This window comes from Danio rerio, chromosome 6 (assembly GCF_049306965.1).
Source record: "Danio rerio strain Tuebingen ecotype United States chromosome 6, GRCz12tu, whole genome shotgun sequence".
NCBI classification, from domain to species: Eukaryota; Metazoa; Chordata; class Actinopteri; order Cypriniformes; family Danionidae; genus Danio; species Danio rerio.
In genome coordinates this window covers 61,560,902-61,582,493 of record NC_133181.1, presented here as the reverse complement: position 1 = coordinate 61,582,493, position 21,592 = coordinate 61,560,902, and the positions used below count along the sequence as shown (strand labels likewise).

The window sequence follows — 21,592 nt, the reverse complement described above, 5'->3', positions numbered from 1 at the left end:
TCTGATGCTCTGAACTGAAGCAGATCGTCTTTACCATGTCTACATGCCTAAATGCAGTGAGTTGCTGCCATGTGATTGGCTGATTAGAAATTTGTGTCAACGAGCAGCTGGATAGGTGTACCTAATAAAGTGGCCGGTGAGTGTACATTGATTTACCAGCAAACAGTACATGTATATATGAATGTGTGTGTGTGTGTGTGTGTGTGTGTGTGTGTGTGTGTGTGTGTGTGCAGCTTCTGGCGTGTGCGCGGGCTGACCTTGAGCGTGTGCAGTGTGATGTGCGGCGGCTGCAGGCTGACAGTGAGAGCTCGAAGCTGGAGGTGCAGGAGGTGCTGCAGGCGCTGGAGGAGCTGGCACTGAGCTACGACCACAAGAGTCTGGAGGCGCAGGACAACAGCAGACACAACCGCAGACTCACTGAGGAGCTCGCACACACCACTGTAACTAACACACACACACACTCCACATGCATAACACACACACACACATGCATAACACACACAACACACATATGCATAATACACACAAACACACATATGCATAATACACACAAACACACATGCACATGCATAACACACGCAAATACATGCATAACACACACAACACAAACACACATACACACACACACGCATAACACACCCAAATCCACATGCATAACACATTCAAACACAAACATGTGCATAACACACACAAACACATGCATAACGCACACAACACACACACATGTTTCTCCAGATCTAAAGCAGTAATGACAGTATTGATCTTCTTCAGTTCAGTCCAGCAGCAGCATCAGTGTTCTGAAACAGCAGGTCGGCCAGTGAAAGTCAGATCTGCAGCCCAATATAAACAGCAGGCCTGATGTGGATGTTAGCAGTAAATGCCTTCATCGAGCTGCTAGTAATGAATAGTGAATGTTTAATCAAGCATGTTTAATGTGTGCATGTGTATCTCTCCATCAGTCGGCTCTCCTGTCTCTGGAATCAGACTTCTCGAGGCTACAGGAAGTGAACGGTCAGCAGAGGAAACGCATCACTGAGGTGCTGAACACACTGGTGAAGGATCTGAACGACTTCAGCTTCATCCTGGGCAACGGAGACCTCAGACTGGTGAGCGAATCGTCATCCGTGTGTCTGCAGCGTCATTTAGACGGGTATTTTCGGCTGTAACTGAAAAATTGGAAGAGAGTGCATGCTATTGCGTCATGTTTATATTTATTTGATCTTTCCCAGGATATTTGAGATATTTTTATTTGAACTTTTCCATCTTGATTGAGAAACTTTTATTTAAATTTTCCTGCCATTTTTCTGTTAATTTTATTTAAACTTTATCACCATTTAAATTTATTTAATTTGAACTTTCCCGCCACATTTGAGTGATTTTTATTTAATCTTTACCGCCACATTCGAGTTATTTTTATTTATACTTTCCTGCCATTTTTCAGTTATTTTTATTTAAACTTTCCCGCCAAATTTGAAATATTTTTATTTAATCTTTCCCGCCACATTTGAGTTATTTTTATTTATACTTTCCTGCCATTTTTCAGTTATTTTTATTTAAACTTTCCCGCCACATTTGAGTTATTTTTATTTATACTTTCCTGCCATTTTTCAGTTATTTTTATTTAAACTTTCCCACAACATTTGAGTTGTTTTTATTTATACTTTCCTGCCATTTTCAGTTATTTTTATTTAAACTTTCCCGCCAAATTTGAAATATTTTTATTTAATCTTTCCTGCCACATTTGAGTTCTTTTTATGTATACTTTCCTGCCATTTTTCAGTTATTTTTATTTAAACTTTCCCGCCACATTTGAGTTATTTTTATGTATACTTTCCTGCCATTTTTCAGTTATTTTTATTTAAACTTTCCCGCCACATTTGAGTTGTTTTTATTTATACTTTCCTGCCATTTTTCAGTTATTTTTATTTAAACTTTCCCGCCAAATTTGAAATATTTTTATTTAATCTTTCCTGCCACATTTGAGTTATTTTTATTCATACTTTCCTGCCATTTTTCAGTTATTTTTATTTAAACTTTCCCGCCACATTTGAGTTTTTTTTATAAGAACTTTCCCGCCAAATTTGAGTTATTTTTATTTAAACTTTCCCACGACATTTGAGTTTTTTTTATTAGAACTTTCCCGCCAAATTTGAGTTATTTTTATTTAAACTTTCCCGCCACATTTGAGTTATTTTTATTTGGATGTTCCTGCCATTTTTCAGTTGTTTTTATTTAATCTTTCCCGTCACATTTGAGTGATTTTTATTTAAACTGTCCCACCACATTTGATTGATTTTTATTAATACTTTCCCGTCACATTTGAGTTATTTTTATTTAAACTTTCCCGCCACGTTTGAGTTATTTTTATTTGGATTTTCCTGCCATTTTTCAGTTATTTTTATTTAAACTTTCCCGCCACATTTGAGTTATTTTTATTTGGATTTTCCTGCCATTTTTCAGTTATTTTTATTTAAACTTTCCCGCCACATTTGAGTTTTTTTTATAAGAACTTTCCCGCCAAATTTGAGTTATTTTTATTTAAACTTTCCCACGACATTTGAGTTTTTTTTATTAGAACTTTCCCGCCAAATTTGAGTTATTTTTATTTAAACTTTCCCGCCACATTTGAGTTATTTTTATTTGGATGTTCCTGCCATTTTTCAGTTGTTTTTATTTAATCTTTCCCGTCACATTTGAGTGATTTTTATTTAAACTGTCCCACCACATTTGATTGATTTTTATTAATACTTTCCCGTCACATTTGAGTTATTTTTATTTAAACTTTCCCGCCACGTTTGAGTTATTTTTATTTGGATTTTCCTGCCATTTTTCAGTTATTTTTATTTAAACTTTCCCGCCACATTTGAGTTGTTTTTATTTATACTTTCCTGCCATTTTTCTGTTATTTTTATTTAAACTTTCTCGCCAAATTTGAAATATTTTTATTTAATCTTTCCTGCCACATTTGAGTTATTTTTATTTATACTTTCCTGCCATTTTTCAGTTATTTTTATTTAAACTTTCCCGCCACGTTTGAGTTATTTTTATTTATACTTTCCTGCCATTTTTCAGTTATTTTTATTTAAACTTTCCCGCCACATTTGAGTTGTTTTTATTTATACTTTCCTGCCATTTTTCTGTTATTTTTATTTAAACTTTCTCGCCAAATTTGAAATATTTTTATTTAATCTTTCCTGCCACATTTGAGTTATTTTTATGTATACTTTCCTGCCATTTTTCAGTTATTTTTATTTAAACTTTCCCGCCACATTTGAGTTATTTTTATTTGAACTTTCCCGCCAAATTTGAGTTATTTTTATTTAAACTTTCCCGCCACATTTGAGTTATTTTTATTTGGATTTTCCTGCCATTTTTCAGTTGTTTTTATTTAATCTTTCCCGTCACATTTGAGTGATTTTTATTTAAACTGTCCCACCACATTTGATTGATTTTTATTAATACTTTCCCGCCACATTTGAGTTATTTTTATTTGGATTTTCCTGCCATTTTTCAGTTGTTTTTATTTAAACTTTCCCGCCACATTTGCGTTATTTTTATTTGAATTTCCCGCCACATTTGAGTTATTTTTGTTTAATCTTTCCCATCACATTTGAGTTATTTTTATTTAAACTATCCCGCCACATTTGAGTTATTTTTATTTAATCTTTCCCGTCACATTTGAGTTATTTTTATTTAAACTTTTACGCCACATTTGAGTTATTTTTATTTGGATTTTTCTGCCATTTTTCAGTTGTTTTTATTTAAACTTTCCCGCCACATTTGAGTTATTTTTATTTAAAGTTTCCCGCCATACTAGAGTTATTTTATTTAATGCATGTGTACATGTGTGTTAATGTGCGTGTGTGTTTTGTGTGTTTTGTGTGCGTTCAGCCAAGTGAGCTGTCCGGTGTGCTGGAGGAGGAGTACGCAGTGGTGTGTGTGTACATGAGTAAAGTGAAGTCTGAGCTGAAGACGCTGGTGAAGAGATGCAGACAACTGGAGAGTCTACAGACCGACTGTCACCGAAAGATGGAGGAGACCGGCAGAGAACTGTCCTCCTGTCAGCTGCTCATCTCACAGGTCACACACACACACAGACACACACAGACACACACACAGACACACACACACACACACACACACACACACACACACACACACAGACAACCTAGATGCTGAAATCTGTGTGTGTGTGTGTGTGTGTGTTCCAGCACGAAGCGAAGATCCGCTCTCTGACTGAGTACATGCAGAACATGGAACTGAAGAAACGTCAGCTGGAGGAAAACTATGACTGTCTGAGTGAAGAACTGGCTAAACTACAGAACACCGGTACAAAACACACACACACACACCCACACGCACACATCTGCTTTATATTGTGGAGAATTAGTGGCTAGTATGTGTTGCCCATGTCCTTAAAAATAGAAACTAGGGCCTACTGAAAGCTTTATATAATTATTATAAAATACTTTTAAGATTTCAGAATGTTTATATTAATATTATACATCGCCACCACTCTATTAGGTACACCTGTCCAGCTGCTCGTTCTGATGGCAAAATGGGTCCAACCCGGTACTAGTAAGGTGTACCTAATAAAGTGGCCGGCGAATGTATCTTCTAATAAGCTCGTGTGTGTGTGTGTTTGCAGAGAGCATTCTGGATCGTCCGCTGGACACTGATGAGTCTGTAAATGTGAAGGTGGGAAGATTTTGCGATACTGTTTGTGGATCAGTGGACTCAGAACATTATAAATACATGTAAACTCCAAATGTTTATGGTTTATTCCGCTGTCCTGAATCTCCTGTTCAGAGTCATAAGGCTGTGGATCAGAAGTCAGAGGTTCAGCGAGAGCCACAGCACAAACAGCTCGGCAGACTGAGAGACGACATCAACCACAAGCAGAAGATCATCGATGAGCTCACCGAGTCAGTGTGTGTGTGTGTGTGCGTGCATGTGTCATGACATGCACGCGAGTTTGATAGTAAATGTGTATCTGTGTGTCCCTGTGTCATGTCTGTGTTTAGGTTTGATTGTATGAGTGTGTGTTCCGTGCATGTTCATATCAGTGCATGTCTGTATGTATGTGTGACCCACATCTGTTTGTGACCCCCCGCATGTGTGTGTGTGTATGCATGTGTGTTTGTGCCTTGTGAGTTTGTGTGACCTGTTTGTGTCTGCAGTGATAACCAGAGGCTGGATCTTCAGCTGGAGCAGCTGAGTGTTGAGTTCAGCGTCCTGAAGAGTCGGGAACATGAGAAAAGCCGACAGCTGGAGGAGCTCAGGTCAGTTCACTGTACACGCGAAGCAAGCACACACACTGTGAATAACACACCGGTGTAAACATGCTGTGAACCACTAGATGGCAGAACAAGGGTTTTATTTGATGGTTCAGATTTAGGATAATGTGTGTCTGCACTGGAGGAACTAGTTGTGTATAAATTATAGATAAGTTAATTTAATTATAGATGCTGCTAAAAGCCATATTAAATTATTGACAGTTTCTTTAACCGTTCAGAATGTTCATATATTTAATTTAATTATATGTACTTACTGAATCACGTGGCTCAGTGGTTAGCACTGTGGCCTCACAGCAAGAAGGCCGCTGGTTCGAGTCCCGGCTGGGTCAGTTGCCATTTCTGTGTGGAGTTTGCATGTTCTCCCTGTGTTGACGTGGGTTTTCTCCTGGTGCTCCGGTTTCCCCCACAATTCAAAAGACCTGTGGTATAGGTGAATTGGGTAAGCTAAACTGTCAGTAGCGTATGGGTGTTTCCCAGTGATGGGTTGCAGCAGGAAGGGTTATTAAACATATGGTGGATAAGTTGGCAGTTCATTCCGCTGTGGCGGCTCCTGATTAATAAAGGGACTAAGCCGAAGGTAAATGAATGAATGAATAATAATTGTTTACATTTTATTTTATGACTATATATTTTATATTTTAAATGCTAGAAACTGAAACAGATTTTGAACATTTTGATTTTGTATGAAATAGGGGAATGGATAAGTTATTTATTAACCAAAAAATAAAATAAAACTAAGCTAATAAATGATCTAGTATTAAATGAAAGTATTAAACGATCTAATAAAAATATATACCTGACAGCAGTAAATGCCATCATGCTTGTCTGTTTGTACAGGTATCTTCATGAGCGGCAGGAACAGACCCGGCAGGACATGAAGGGTTTGGAAGAGACCGTCGTGAGTGCCTATAGAAAGTATGATATCAGTAATGATAATAATAACGGTGTTTATGACAGACCTGCACATTTCTCTTTAAAGGCACGTGAACTCCAGACCCTCCACAATCTGAGGAAGCTGTTCGTTCAAGACCTCACAGCCCGAGTCAAACGGGTACGTTTAACACACTTCAAACACTCAAATAAGATCTTAAAGAACATATCTATTCTTAAAGACTCATAAAGCCTCACATCTGTTCGTAAAGACAGAATCTGATCTTAAAGTCTGATATTTGTTCTTAAAGACTCAAATCAATTCTTAAAGAATGACATCTGTTATTAAAGACTCAGAAAGACTCAGATCAGATCTACAAAACTCATATCAGTTCTTAAAGACTGACATCTGATCTTAAAGAGTCATAAAGACTCATGTCTGTTGTAAAAGACTCACATCTGTTATTAAAGACTTAGATCAGATCTACAAAACTCATATCAGTTCTTAAAGACAGAATCTGATCTTAAAGACTGATATATGTTCTTAAATACTCATAAGGACTTAAATATTTTCTTAAAGACTGACATCTGGTCTTTAAGACTGACTTGTATAAGTTCTTAAAGACTTATATAGACTCAAGTAGATTCGTAAAGACTGAAATCTTATAAGACTGACATCTGATCCTAAAGACTCATAAAGACTCACATCTGTTCTTAAAGACAGAATCTGATCTTAAAGTCTGATATTTGTTCTTAAAGACTCAAATCAATTCTTAAAGAATGACATCTGTTATTAAAGACTCAGAAAGACTCAGATCAGATCTACAAAACTCATATCAGTTCTTAAAGACTGACATCTGATCTTAAAGAGTCATAAAGACTCATGTCTGTTGTAAAAGACTCACATCTGTTGTTAAAGACTTATTAAGATTCATGTCTGTTCAGAAACACTCATAACAGCTATGATAGACAGAATCTGATCTTAAAAACTCATTTAGGATCTTAAAGACTTATATAGACTCAAACAGATTCTTCAAGACTGATATCTTATCTTAAAGAATGACATCTGTTATTAAAGACTCAGATCAGATCTACAAAACTCATATCAGTTCTTAAAGACAGAATCTGATCTTAAAGACTGATATATGTTCTTAAATACTCATAAGGACTCAAATATTTTCTTAAAGACTGACATCTGGTCTTTAAGACTGACATTTGATCGTAAAGACTTGTATAAGTTCTTAAAGACTTATATAGACTCAAGTAGATTCGTAAAGACTGACATTTGATCTTAAAGACTGAAATCTTATAATAAAGACTGACATCTGATCATAAAGACTCATGAAGACTCATGTCTGTTCTAAAAGACTTGCATCTATTATTAAAAACTCATAAAGACTCAAAGACTCATGTCTGTTGTAAAAGACTCATATCTGTTATTAAAGACTCAGATCAGATCTGCATGACTCATATCAGTATCTTAAAAACAGAATCTGATCTTAAAGACTGATATATGTTCAGAAAGACTCATACAGACTTGAATGAACTCTTAAAGACTGACATCCGATCCTAAAGACTGACATCTGATCCTAAAATCTCATAAAGACTCATGTCTGTTCTAAAAGACTTGCATCTGTTATTAAAAACTCATAAAGACTCATGTCTATCGTAAAAGATTCATATCTGTTACTAAAGACTCATAAAGACTCAGATCAGATCTACATATCAGTATCTTAAAAACAGAATTTGATCTTAAAGACTGATATATGTTCTTAAATACTCATAAGGACTCAAATATCTTCTTAAAGACTGACATCTGGTCTTTAAGACTGACATTTGATCGTAAAGACTTGTATAAGTTCTTAAAGACTTATATAGACTCAAGTAGATTCGTAAAGACAGACATTTGATCTTAAAGACTGAAATCTTATAATAAAGACTGACATCTGATCCTAAAGACTCATAAAGACTCATGTCTGTTCTAAAAGACTTGCATCTGTTATAAAAAGCTTATAAAGACTCAAAGACTCATGTCTGTTCTAAAAGACTTGCATCTGTTATTAAAAACTCATAAAGACTCATGTCTATTGTAAAAGATTTATATCTGTTACTAAAGACTCATAAAGACTCAGATCAGATCTACATATCAGTATCTTAAAAACAGAATTTGATCTTAAAGACTGATATATGTTCTTAAATACTCATAAGGACTCAAATATCTTCTTAAAGACTGACATCTGGTCTTTAAGACTGACATTTGATCGTAAAGACTTGTATAAGTTCTTAAAGACTTATATAGACTCAAGTAGATTCGTAAAGACAGACATTTGATCTTAAAGACTGAAATCTTATAATAAAGACTGACATCTGATCCTAAAGACTCATGAAGACTCATGTCTGTTCTAAAAGACTTGCATCTATTATTAAAAACTCATAAAGACTCAAAGACTCATGTCTGTTGTAAAAGACTCATATCTGTTATTAAAGACTCAGATCAGATCTGCATGACTCATATCAGTATCTTAAAAACAGAATCTGATCTTAAAGACTGATATATGTTCAGAAAGACTCATACAGACTTGAATGAACTCTTAAAGACTGACATCCGATCCTAAAGACTGACATCTGATCCTAAAATCTCATAAAGACTCATGTCTGTTCTAAAAGACTTGCATCTGTTATTAAAAACTCATAAAGACTCATGTCTATCGTAAAAGATTCATATCTGTTACTAAAGACTCATAAAGACTCAGATCAGATCTACATATCAGTATCTTAAAAACAGAATTTGATCTTAAAGACTGATATATGTTCTTAAATACTCATAAGGACTCAAATATCTTCTTAAAGACTGACATCTGGTCTTTAAGACTGACATTTGATCGTAAAGACTTGTATAAGTTCTTAAAGACTTATATAGACTCAAGTAGATTCGTAAAGACAGACATTTGATCTTAAAGACTGAAATCTTATAATAAAGACTGACATCTGATCCTAAAGACTCATAAAGACTCATGTCTGTTCTAAAAGACTTGCATCTGTTATTAAAAACTTATAAAGACTCAAAGACTCATGTCTGTTCTAAAAGACTTGCATCTGTTATTAAAAACTCATAAAGACTCATGTATATCGTAAAAGATTCATATCTGTTACTAAAGACTCATAAAGACTCAGATCAGATCTACATATCAGTATCTTAAAAACAGAATTTGATCTTAAAGACTGATATATGTTCAGAAAGACTCATAAAGACTCAAATGAATTCTTAAAAACTGACATCTGCTCATAAAGACTAACATCTGATCTTAAGGACTTATATATGTTCTCAAAGACTTATATAGACTAAAATAGATTCTTAAAGACTAACATCTGTCCATAAAGACTGACATTTGATCTTAAAGACTCATATAGGTTCTCCAAGACTGAAAGAAAAAGAAGACATCTAAACGAAAAGACTTGAGTCCTTATTTAAAAAAAAAATAAAAACTCATATTGATACTTAAAGACTGACATGTAATCATGTAGATGGTAATCTAATCTTAAGGATGCGATAAAGATTTGTGTCGACACCTAAAGACTGACATCTGATCTTACAGACCCATAGTTAAACACTACATAAAAACTCATATTGATACTTAAAGACTGACATGTCACCGTATAGATGACCATCTAATCTTAAAGACTCATATCAATTCATAAAGACTGACTTCCGATCCTAAAGACTGACATCTAATCTGAAAGACTCCTATCAGTTCTTAAAGACTGCCCTCAGTTATGAGAAATGCTGTAAGGATATTGTAAGTGCACTTACAGTCCTGTGGTCTTATTCACGTGTATTTCAGAGCTCGGAGCTGGATCCAGACGACAGCAGTGGATGTTCAACACAGAAACAGAAGATCTCCTTTCTGGAGAACAACCTGGATCAGCTGACGAAAGTCCACAAACAGGTCAGAACAACAGAAATTCTCTTACGGCCAGTTAGTCAGCTGCTGAAGATACTCTAATCGGAGTATAGTATATATGAGTATGCTTCAAAAGTTCTTTTTCAGCCTTTGTTTGTCGACAAAAAGAAGTTAAAAGGCTGCAGTGTGACGGTACTCTGTTTTCAAACTATCCGCCACCCCTGCACTGCAGCATGTGTGCTTGGAAATGTGACATGCTGCCTGCCTTGCTGAATTGTTTCGAACTGGCAAATTATTATTTCTTTTATTTAATTTCAAGTAGATTTTGTTTGAAATTCTGTCATTTTAGCTTGTTCTTGAATTTCATTTGATATATATTGGTGGTTTATCACTTGATATTATTAGTGGTGAAAAAATGCCATAATAATAATTAGTCTTCCCTTGTTAATAGCACATTAAAAAAACATTTAGCAAGAGAATTGCTGACATACTAAATTACTCCATATTAATAATAAAAATAATATACCACTACCATGTGTTTATAGGGTAAATTTCGAGCTAGTGTGTTTCCCATACTGATAAACTTCCGGTGACCTGTTATTGTGAACTTTTTTTCCATTTTATATGGTTTATTTTACAGCATAGAAGTTGTAATGTCATTAAAATACATTCATTTATATAAACTTTGGCATTCATTTAGTTGCTCCAGCGTAAAACGAGACAAAAAGCCGTTTACTCGCACGCACTCATCAGAATCGGCAGTCAAGCGCAGAAGCTCCACTGAATATACTGAGGTCAAGTAAATGCTCATATTATAAAGACATGGTGGGAAAAATGTAATTTAATGCAGTGCTTCTTGTACAATCTGAGACCCACTTTATATCGGATATCACTCAGCCAGTGGAGATCGCTGATTTTTAAAGAAGACTGACCTTAAACGGGCCGGTTTTTGCATTGCCATACAGTTCACTGGAAGCTCTTAACCCAGGTTACTGGCAAGTCCCATTAGCATGCTTCGGCACTTATTTTAAAGCAGTTTGTTTTACTCAGTATCTTTACTTCTGTGATGCTAATGTGAAGGTGCACTCTAACTTCCTGGATGAATAATATTGATATTTTATTATGTGCGTGGCACTTTTTTATGAGAGATGTGTTTTTTGTTTGTCAGCTGGTCCGTGATAATGCAGATCTGCGCTGTGAGCTGCCCAAACTAGAGAAGCGTCTTCGCTCTACGGCTGAACGGGTTCGTGCCCTCGAGGAGGCGCTGAGAGAAGCTAAAGAAGGAGCCATGAAGGACCGGCGGCGCTACCAGCAGGAGGTGGAGCGCATTAAAGACGTGATGAGGAGCAGAAACCCCTTCAGACGCCCACAAGCCGCTCTCATCGGTCAGAATTTCACTTTTACACTGTAAAAAAACCCCTAAATTAGTAGTTGTACGTATTTTGTGGTTCAAGCTTTTATGTTTATTCATGCAATACATTTATTTTTATCTGATAAAAAGTTTATCCTACTCAGTTGTTTGCATAAGTTCTACATCTTTGCGTTTTTCTTATGCAATAATCCAAAATACGCATAAAAATATGTGGATGGAAACGTCGCTTTCATTTCCAATCGTTTGCAGCGCTATATTGTCTGGATTAGTGTTGTATATTACACTACAAAAACCCTTGTAACAAACTGCCAGTGTATTTTCTGTACTTATTACTCTCTATATATTATTTCTTCTACATTATATTATTTCTAACGACTAAAATGTCAATAAAAGTCACTTTGTTAAACTGTAGAGATCAATAAAATAAATAATTTAGTACAAGTATAATTTAGAAAAATAATATTACATTTGTTTATTTTTTATATTTTTAATATTCATTTAGAATTATTATATTTAAATTAATATTACAGCTATTTATCTCTAATAAATATGAAATGTTTTAGTATATTACAAATATTTAATATGTGAAATAATTCAATTGCGAAAACTAACATTAAATGTAAATAACACAATGAAAATCTATTATATAAAGTGCATTCTATTTCATATTTCATATTTCATATCTTTTTCTATTTCATATTTACATTATTAAGTATAAATTTTATTATTTATAAATCTAATAATATTTTTATGTAATATATTGTGCATATGCATGTTATTCGATTCAATTCAAGTTGCAATTTTTCTCAATAATTCTCAATAATTCTTAATTTTATTACAATATTATTATTATTATTTAATTATGTATTATTTAATACATGTAAATTATTACTTATTACATATTAATAATTTGTTTAATTGATATATGAAGTATAACATTTTTAAAAAACATATATTGTACACATGGATTAAAATTAAAAAATATATTTTTTTACAATATTTGTATAAAAAGGATACCCATCATACATTTAATATCTCAGTAATAATAAATCATATTATAAATCTAATTATAAAGTGTCAAAATGTTTTGCATTGATATCTTGCCCTCAGCCAAGCCCATTCGTCCAGGTCATTACCCGGCCTCCTTATCAGCCAATCACATGTTCCTGCGCAGCCGCGATCAGCCAATCACATTCAGCAATGCGATGTTCAACAGCAGCAGTGAAAAACAGAAGTTAACCTCATCCAAGACTGAGTCCAGTTTAACCAGCAGGTGAATTACCAGCGTCAGTGTTTCTGATTGCTGTTTTACCGTGTTTTACTACAGCTGACCGAATGTGTGTGTGTGCTCATATCAACAGGACACTTTCAGAGCACGAAAGACAAACCCACGAAACTACAAACTGCACACAGAAACTCCACATTACTAACGGTAAATCAGTGTTATTACTCTGTTTATGGTCTAATAAGAAATGTGAACAATAAAGTCCATCAATGTAAACAATCTACAAAGTGATTCATTTGCATAATCCCCGCCTCCTTGAAGGATGCGAACACAATAGATACAAAAAGACCAATCAAACCAGACTTGGCCACAGCTGACCAATCAGACCAGAGTTGACTAATGGAAGAGGGAGGGGCTTTAAGACCTGAAGCCAAAATTAATTAAATTAAAACTGTGCTTGAGCGCCCCCAACTGGTGTTTTACTGTAACTTCAGCGACTTAAATCATAGAAAAATGTAACAAATCTCATTGGTTGGACAGTTTTTAAAGGTGCAGTTTGTAAGTTTGACACCAAGTGGTTAAACTAAGTTTTGCATTCCTGGATCAAACAAATGCAAGCGCAGGTTGCCAGATTGAGGACCAACAGGAGGGAGTCTGACGATCGAGCCTTAAGGCTGATTTATATTGTGTTGTAAATAAAAGCAACAGCATGCAATAGAAGGAATATTCTCCATACTTTGTTCCAACTTGAATTGATATTTTAGAAACGGCTTCTATTTCTCACAGCTGAACAACAGAAAGCTGACAATGCTCAGCTCAGGTACATCTCATGTGCTTTATTCAGTGTTTAATGCTAATAATGTGAGTCTGAATGCTATTTCACATGACATTTATCACCATACTACTGAAAGCAGCAGCAGATAGTTCAGCTCCGATCTGGAGAATAAAATAAACTGTTTGAAACTGAACTTCAGAACTGAGACTCAGTGCAAACCAACACATATCAGTGATTCAGCATCTACATTTAATCATATTAAAGAGGTTTAATATGTATTCATTAGATTATAAACCTTACCAGTACACGCTGGAGTGCAGTGAGTGCACTATTCTGTGCTTCTGGATGGCTGTGTTTACATTTCTGTCGTGTTTCGTCTGGTGCAAACAGCCCAATTGCTCATCACTGCGTATCCCATAACGTAGCGTGTAGTTAGGACCGGCTCACCTGCTCACCTAATGTCTACGCTAGTAATATTTATATTATTTGCTAATTAATAACCTCATGTGGAACTCTGAATCTGCGTCTCATTTCGGAGTCTGCTACTGTCCACCAGAGGTCGCATTTCAGTCACAGACGCATGTTTTGAGAGTCTTCCTGACTGAATTAATGAAATATGCTGTTTACACCATCTGGCAACCCAGGGTGCTGGAATATAACTTGGACGGGTTAAATGACCAAAACAAAGACGGCCGTTTCAGCACGTAATGCACATTTTCAAAGCAGAATATCTGACTTCAGCATTGTTTTTCAGATAAACAAGAATGTTCACTGAGCATGTTTCTGAATATCTGCAAACATATATTGGTGTTTATATGCATTAGAAGAGTCAAACTCTTACATACAGCAGCTTTAACTAAAATGCTCAAAAGTTTTTTTTATTTATTTTCAAATGATGTATTTATGTCAGTTGTTTCACAGTACGTGACGTTAAAGGTGTCAAGCATCAGCAATATTCAGCCTTTAGATTAGAGTGTTAGCAGTGCATCTGCATGTGGATATTTCTGTACAGATGTTGATGCATGTTTTGTTCTTCTGAACAGGAAACAGCTCTGATGTGAATGATAACAGGTGAGTGTCTAAACACTGCTGTAAATACAGCTTTCTGACGACGATGATGATGATGATGATGGTGTTTGTTCTGCAGTGAGTGTCGCTCATCGACCATCACTGATGAACCACAGCAGAAACACCACCAGGAGCAGCCCGTCGCTAGCTAAACACACAGACAGGTAAACACACACGTGCACCTGGCAGACAAACTTCATCCATCCATTCATTCATTTTCTTATCGTCCCTTTCTTAATCCGGGGTCGCCACAGTGGATTAAACCACCAACTTATCCAGCATGTTTTTACGCAGCGGATGCCCTTCCAGCTGCAACCCATCTCTGGGAAACATCCACACACACACTCATTCAAACACACACACTACGGACAATTTAGCCTACCCAATTCACCTGTACCGCATGTGTTTGGACTGTGGGGGAAACCGGAGCACCTGGAGGAAACCCACGCGAACGCAGGGAGAACATGCAAACTCCACAGAGAAACAGCAACTGGCCCAACCTGGACTCGAACCAGCAACCTTCTTGCTGTGAGGCGACTTTACTAACCACTGAGCCACTGTGCCGCCCATATTCAATTCAATTCACATCTATTTATAAGTATTTCTAACAAAGTGCCTGGTGCATTAAGACAGGAGGAGTGAGTCCTACAGGTGGTTTGTCAAACCCACTCACCAGCAAACTCACACATCCTACAGTTATGTGATGCATTGTGTGTATGCTTTACTAAGTCTTTAATCTAGTTTTGAACTGAGAGAGTCTGTTTGAGCCTCGGACATTAGCATAAAGGCTATTCCAGACTTTAGGAGCCATATATGAAAATACACGACCTCCTTTAGTGGACTTTGCTATTCTGGGTTCTACCAGAAGCATCTTAAAGAGCGAGTTCAAAAAGACCACAGTGGCTTCTACTGCACAAAACTATATTTTCCTGGCTGATTGGACTGTGGAGGAAACCGGAGCACTCGGAGGAAACCCACGCAATGCAGGGAGAACATGCAAACTGCACACAAACGCCAACTGACCTAGCTGAGGCTCGAACCAGCGATCTTCTTGCTGTGAGGTGACAGCCACTGCGTCAACTAAAGAATAAATTATTAATAATAATTATAATTAGTCGTTATTCTGATGCAGTAAATGCAATTGTGTTTATAAACAACATACTAAATATAAGTCATGTTTACCATGAGAATGCTGAGCCTGTTGTTTTGTCTTGTGTTTTCTTGTGTTTCAGCGATCTGTGCTCCTGAATCCTCCTCTGTATATTTGCATGTTGCCTGCAGTTCCAGTGATGAACCATCAGATCAGTCAATCCGTAAAAACACAACAGAAATCAGACGGACGCGGCTGGAGAACAGGATTGACTGCAGAGAGACAGAAGAAGAGTCCTTCTCAGAAAACACATCATTGATCAACTTCTTCATTTAAACTGCATCTATTATGCCATATAAATCACTTTTATAATGGGTTTAAACACAGTTAATCTGTGCATATTTCCAGCCTCTAATAGTGAACATGAATTAATTATATTTGTTATAATCAGACTTGATTGAAACAGTCTGCAGAAACACTTTGATTGACATTCTCTATTTGTATGTGTCATCAGAGGGGGGAAAGCCCCGCCCACTAGTGTCCATCTCTTCCTCATTAGCATAAACAGCAGCCCTGAGTGAGAAGCAGCCGTCTGTCCATTAGCCATTAGAGTGTTTGAGCTGCTGAAGATCATGTCAGCATAGTTCAGCATAATTTCCTCAGAATTTATGTTGCAGTTATTTTGATTCGATTCATTTAAATCAATTCAGGTCTGTAAGCTCCTCCCCCTTACATAAACCAGCTCTGCTCTGATTGGTCAGCTGTTGCCAAGCCTGTTTTGATTGGTCTCTCTCTATCTATTGTGGACTATTTCTAGAAGGGATACAGCTCTGACTGAAAATTAACAAGAATTATTATTTATATTATTTATTAAGGGCGAGGCAGTGGCGCAGTAGGTAGTGCTGTCGCCTCACAACAAGAAGGTCGCTGATTTGAACCTCGACTCAGTTGTCGTTTCTGTGTGGAGTTTGCATGTTCTCCCTGCCTTCGCGTGGGTTTCCTCCGGGTGCTCCGGATTCCCCCACAGTCCAAAGACATGCGGTACAGGTGAACTGGGTAGACTAAATTGTCCGTAGTGTATGAGTATGTGTGTGTGAATGTTTCCCAGAGATGGGTTGCGGCTGGAAGGGCATCCGCTGCGTAAAAACTTGCTGGATAAGTTGGCGGTTCATTCCGCTGTGGCGACCCCGGATTAATAAAGGGACTAAGCCGACAAGAAAATGAATGAATGAATTATTTATTAAATTACTTATTACATTGTGTTTCATTAACGTCTACCATAAACCTATTCCTCACAATAAAGTCAAAATAATAAATATTGTTGTAGAGTTTCACAAGCATAATGCTTCATTGACGTCTGTAATTTCTGGGGGCGGAGTTTATGCAAATTAGTTACTTTGATTGCGTTGATGTAGATCAGTAGCATGCGAAAGATTCAAAAATATAATGACTCGTTAAAGGGATTCAGAGTCGACTCTTTGTTTTACGAGACAATATCTTTATTTATCAGACACTTTTTTTTTATTTACAACTTTACAAACTGTTTACCTTGAAGGACAGCTGCTTTACAAATAGGATAGCTCTTTAAATCATATATCTGTGTATTCTGAGAAGGACCCAGAATCAGAGCCGTCAGAGAGAATAATCTGTAGCTGCTGTATTTTGATGTAGCGGTAACTATTTTTATATGTATATTTCAGTGAGTAGCGTCTGTCGGTCGGTGTGTTTGCTATGTGCAGATTTGTATGCATTAGTTATGCTGATATTATTAGTATCATTCTATAAAGAAAAAAACCCATACATTATTTTACCTGTTAATTACTAGAGAGACTATTTAAATGACAAGAGTGTGATGTTTAATATTTTATGTGGAAGTCAGACGATAAATGATGGATAATATCAGCAGATTTATATAGATGGGATTGTTCCTATTAGCAGGATTTCATACTTGCATTGAGTTGAGAAATATAAAACACACACACACACACACATGCACGCACGCACACACACACACACAGGGTCGGTCAGATCATGTCACATCAGTCAGTGTGACACCCTGATCACATGACCTGCTCATTAATGTCTATTACAGATTCTGGAAGTGATTTCTGCCATTCTGCACCTTTAATTGAAGCTTGTATAATATAATTTGTGGGTAACACTTTACAATAAGGTTCATTAGTTAATGCATTTACTAACATGAACAACACATGTACAGCATTTATTAATCATAATTGAACATTTACTAATGCATTATTAACATCCAAGTGCATGCTTGTAACATATGTTAATGCACCATGAGTTAACATGAACTAACAATGAACTACTGTATTTTCATTAACTAACATGAACAGATACAGTAGTAAATGTATTATTAATTGTTTGTTCATGTTAGTAAATGCATTAATTGACATTACCTAATGAACCTTATTGTAAAGTGTGACCACTTTGTGTTATAATCAATATATTGCAATGAATAAAAGTAATAGCACAGTTCAGATTGCTACTCTTCTCTTGTGTTCCTGGATTACAGCAAAATGTTTAACTATTTGTTTTACAGCATTTTCTCAGTGCCTTTGGTGCATTTCTCACTACACTATTTACATTTGCACAACAGTTAACGCATTTCTCAAAACAGTTAGTCATTTGTGCACATCCTAGTAGCTGTTTCTCATTCCTTTCAACACATTGCAAATGCTTTTGGACATGCATCAGTTGCTTTCATACAACTCTCTGCTGTTTATAACATTATGCTTATGTCATGTCAGTCAAAATAAAATAAACTTGTAAATGCTGAATAGTCATTGCATAAAAAACTAACAGTCCTCATTTCATTACTTGAGTCATTACAGACAAAAATGTTGAACTTGATGTCAAAATCAATCAAGCAAACTTTATAAAAAATTAAAAAATTAATTAATTTTTTCCTGAAAATGTCTTTAAAATTGAACAGTTTGATGAATGATTTACAGACCTGTGTATGTTATAGGCTCAGTTCCAATATGTACTGCAATATTGTGTGCAGTTGTGCACAGCTCAACCCAAAGGGAGTTTATGTTTGTAGTATATAAGGGTGTGTTTATTCTTTTGCACAATGCTGTGAGTAAATTAGAATTGCAAAGAGCAAATGCAGAGTAAACATGTGAAACATACATATTCAGTGTCTTGTACTCAGATACCTCACTAAATGCAGTGATGTCTAACTTAACTGTAGTTTTCAAATGGCTGTGGAAATAGTATACAGTCTTGAGCATTTTCAGGACGAGTCACCAACATCTGACTGTTTTTGCACTGAAAAAATGTCCAGAGTAAAGTGTCATAATGAAAACATGACAAAGCCATTTGACTATCTTGTTCATAAACAGTGGTGTCAGGACTTTTCATTTTGATGACACTGACACTTTGATTGACATCAATACTTGCTTTTGAGGAATGAGCTTATGAAATTATTTCCCAACCTTGCTTAATGGAGATTTTTTTTCTCAACACATTTCAAAACACATTCATTCATTTTACTTCAGTTTAGGCCCTTATTTATCAGGGATCGTCACAGCCTAATGAACCACCAACTACTCCAGTGTATGTTTTACACAGCGGATGCCCTTCCAGCTGCAACCCAGTACTGGGAAACACCCAAACACTCTCATTCACACAGACACACTCATACACTACAGCCAATTTAGTTCATCAACTCCCCTATAGTGCATGTGTTTGCACTGTGGGGGAAACTGGAGCACCCGGAGGAAACTCACGCCAATACGGAGAGAACATGCAAACTCCACAGTGCTAGGCCACGTGAGGCCACAGTGCTAACCACTGAGCAACAGTGCCACACTTCAAAACATATTAGTATTAATAATTAATTTCTACAAGTAAGTAATTTAGGCAATAAGTCATCTCTTTTGTCTTTGACATAGTCACCGTGCTTGGTATTTTCTTCTTATTTTGCAAGATAGTATAGTAGTGCTTAGTAATAGAATTCAGGTTAAAGAGACACAAAGTTTAATTAGGCAAGTTATTCCCTAATATATTATTAAATTAATTCCCCAATGGTCAAGATGATTCATAGCACCGGCTTATATGTTAATAGTTTAATTGGCTGTAATTGGAGAATTACATACAGTGTTGCAATCGACCAATAATGCTGATATTTATAATAATAATAAATATTATTATAATAGTAACAATATTTATATCATTATAATAATAATAGTTATTATAATAATTATTATTATTATATTTAAAACTATAATAATAATAATAATTATTATTATTATTATTCATTCATTTTCTTTTCAGCTTAGTCCCTTGATTAATCTGGGGTCGCCACAGCGCAATGAACCGCCAAATTATCCAGTATATGTTTTACATAGCGGATGCCTTTCCATGCTATAATAGTGATAATAATGCCATAATAATGATAACAATAATAATAATAATTAATAATAATAATCGTAATAATAATTAATAATCGTAATTATAATAATAATAATAATGATGATAATAACAATAATAATATTAATAATAATAATAATTAATAATAATAATCGTAATAATAATAATAATTATATACTCTTACTATAATAATAATAATAACAATTTATATTTATAATAATAATATATAATGATAATAATTATTATTATTGCAATTATTATTATTATTATTATTATTAATAATAAAAATAATATTAAAATGCAGCGTGTGTATGTGCAGTTCAGCAGGACAGTGTGAGTGCCTAAACAGATCAATAACAGTGTGTGGAGGAACACTGATGACTTCAGGGATCAAAGCTCGAGTATAAACACACGTACAGTCAAAGAAAACACACACACTCACTCACACACACACACACGCACACAGACACACTGAAGATCCACAGAGGAGACTGAACACTGCACAGGTGAGCATCCACACACACTTACTGTAGATAGACACTTCCCACTTCTCATATGCATATAAAAAAAATAAACATAAATGAGTTCTCTTTCTCTTCAGAAATAAAAAATAATTAATTAAAACATAATTATTATTAATATAACCATTTATGGTCGATCATATTTCCTTCACAAATGATAGCAAATTGTGCACAAAAATCTAATGTTGCACGGGTATATTTATGGTAATAGTCAACAATATATTGTATGGGTCAGAATTATTGATAATTAATTATTTAGCCAAACAATATATTAGAATAGAAATCATTAGAAATTATTATATTAGAATTGGAATATTAGCTACAGGTCATGTCCTATAGATGAGTTTCTACATTTCCTACTGTAAACATATAAAGCTTTATTTTTAGTTAGTAATATGCATTGCAAAGGACTTAGTTTTAATCTATGTTAAAGATGATTTTCTCAATATTTTTCATATTTTTTGAAACCCTTAGATTGCAGATTTTCAATGCCTTATATTTTCTTGTCCCTACAACTAAATGAAAGCTTATTTAATTTTTTAAGACAATGAATAATTCTTATTTAATAAAACGTTATTTCTGGCTTGGTGGTATAAGATGTGAACTATTTGTAGTATTGTTTATTGTTGTGATACTGTATACTGTATGTTGTAGCTGTTCTAGTAAAGAAATAAACAAACAAACATTATTAAATTACACTAAGCCAATTCTGAAAAGTAATGAAATCATAGTCACTACTGAGAATAATTAATTAAAAACAAATGTATTAAAAAAAAAAATTTAATAATTTAAAAAGTAATTGTGTGTGTGTGGGTGTTTCCCATTACTAGGTTGCAGCTGGAAGGACATCCACTGTGTAAAACATATGCTGGAAAGAGTTGGCGGTTTATTCCGCAGTGGTGACCTTTGAAATAGAGACTAAGCTGAAGGGAAATGAAATAATCTAAGTAAAGGCATGCATTTACATTATACAAAATACAGAAATCTATCACGTCAGGACATTTAAGAAACTAGCTTTTTATTTCGTTTTATTTTTGAGTGAAACAATTAAAGTCATTCCCTTTTAATATTACATTA

At 35.1% G+C, this 21,592-nt stretch overlaps 2 protein-coding genes and 1 long non-coding RNA gene across 5 annotated transcripts in view; 2 read left to right on the top strand and 1 right to left on the bottom strand.

The window, feature by feature from the left end:
- The window catches only part of kif5ab (kinesin family member 5A, b), a 61,470-nt gene extending 43,375 nt beyond the window's left edge, over window positions 1-18,095 (top strand). Inside the window, exons 14-30 of one of the 3 annotated variants that reach the window (XR_012408311.1) lie at window positions 234-440; window positions 960-1,106; window positions 3,892-4,080; window positions 4,212-4,329; window positions 4,649-4,698; window positions 4,810-4,925; window positions 5,181-5,282; window positions 6,135-6,195; window positions 6,277-6,348; window positions 10,010-10,114; window positions 11,238-11,454; window positions 12,552-12,714; window positions 12,803-12,873; window positions 14,485-14,512; window positions 14,589-14,673; window positions 15,742-17,772; window positions 17,995-18,095. Coding sequence is in view for 2 of the 3 variants with exons in the window: in XM_009302769.5 (XP_009301044.1) it covers window positions 234-440; window positions 960-1,106; window positions 3,892-4,080; window positions 4,212-4,329; window positions 4,649-4,698; window positions 4,810-4,925; window positions 5,181-5,282; window positions 6,135-6,348; window positions 10,010-10,114; window positions 11,238-11,454; window positions 12,552-12,714; window positions 12,803-12,873; window positions 14,485-14,512; window positions 14,589-14,661 (1,800 nt within the window). In the remaining variant the exon portion in view is untranslated. Of the gene's footprint in view, window positions 1-233; window positions 441-959; window positions 1,107-3,891; window positions 4,081-4,211; window positions 4,330-4,648; window positions 4,699-4,809; window positions 4,926-5,180; window positions 5,283-6,134; window positions 6,349-10,009; window positions 10,115-11,237; window positions 11,455-12,551; window positions 12,715-12,802; window positions 12,874-14,484; window positions 14,513-14,588; window positions 14,674-15,741 lie in introns of all 3 variants that reach the window. The other 2 variants (XM_001339614.10, XM_009302769.5) reach the window with 2 other exon arrangements.
- Window positions 4,760-7,202, bottom strand: LOC141386396 (uncharacterized). Its single transcript, XR_012408341.1, has 3 exons — window positions 6,094-7,202; window positions 5,552-5,716; window positions 4,760-5,317 (listed from the first exon to the last, which is right to left on the bottom strand). It is a non-coding gene; the product is annotated as an uncharacterized lncRNA (long non-coding RNA).
- A 2,331-nt stretch (window positions 18,096-20,426) lies between the features above and the next one.
- Window positions 20,427-21,592, top strand: part of soat2 (sterol O-acyltransferase 2) — a 28,158-nt gene continuing 26,992 nt past the window's right edge. Inside the window, exon 1 of the mRNA NM_001365363.1 lies at window positions 20,427-20,500. The gene's annotated coding sequence lies outside the window, so the exon portion shown is untranslated. The remainder of the gene's footprint in view (window positions 20,501-21,592) is intronic.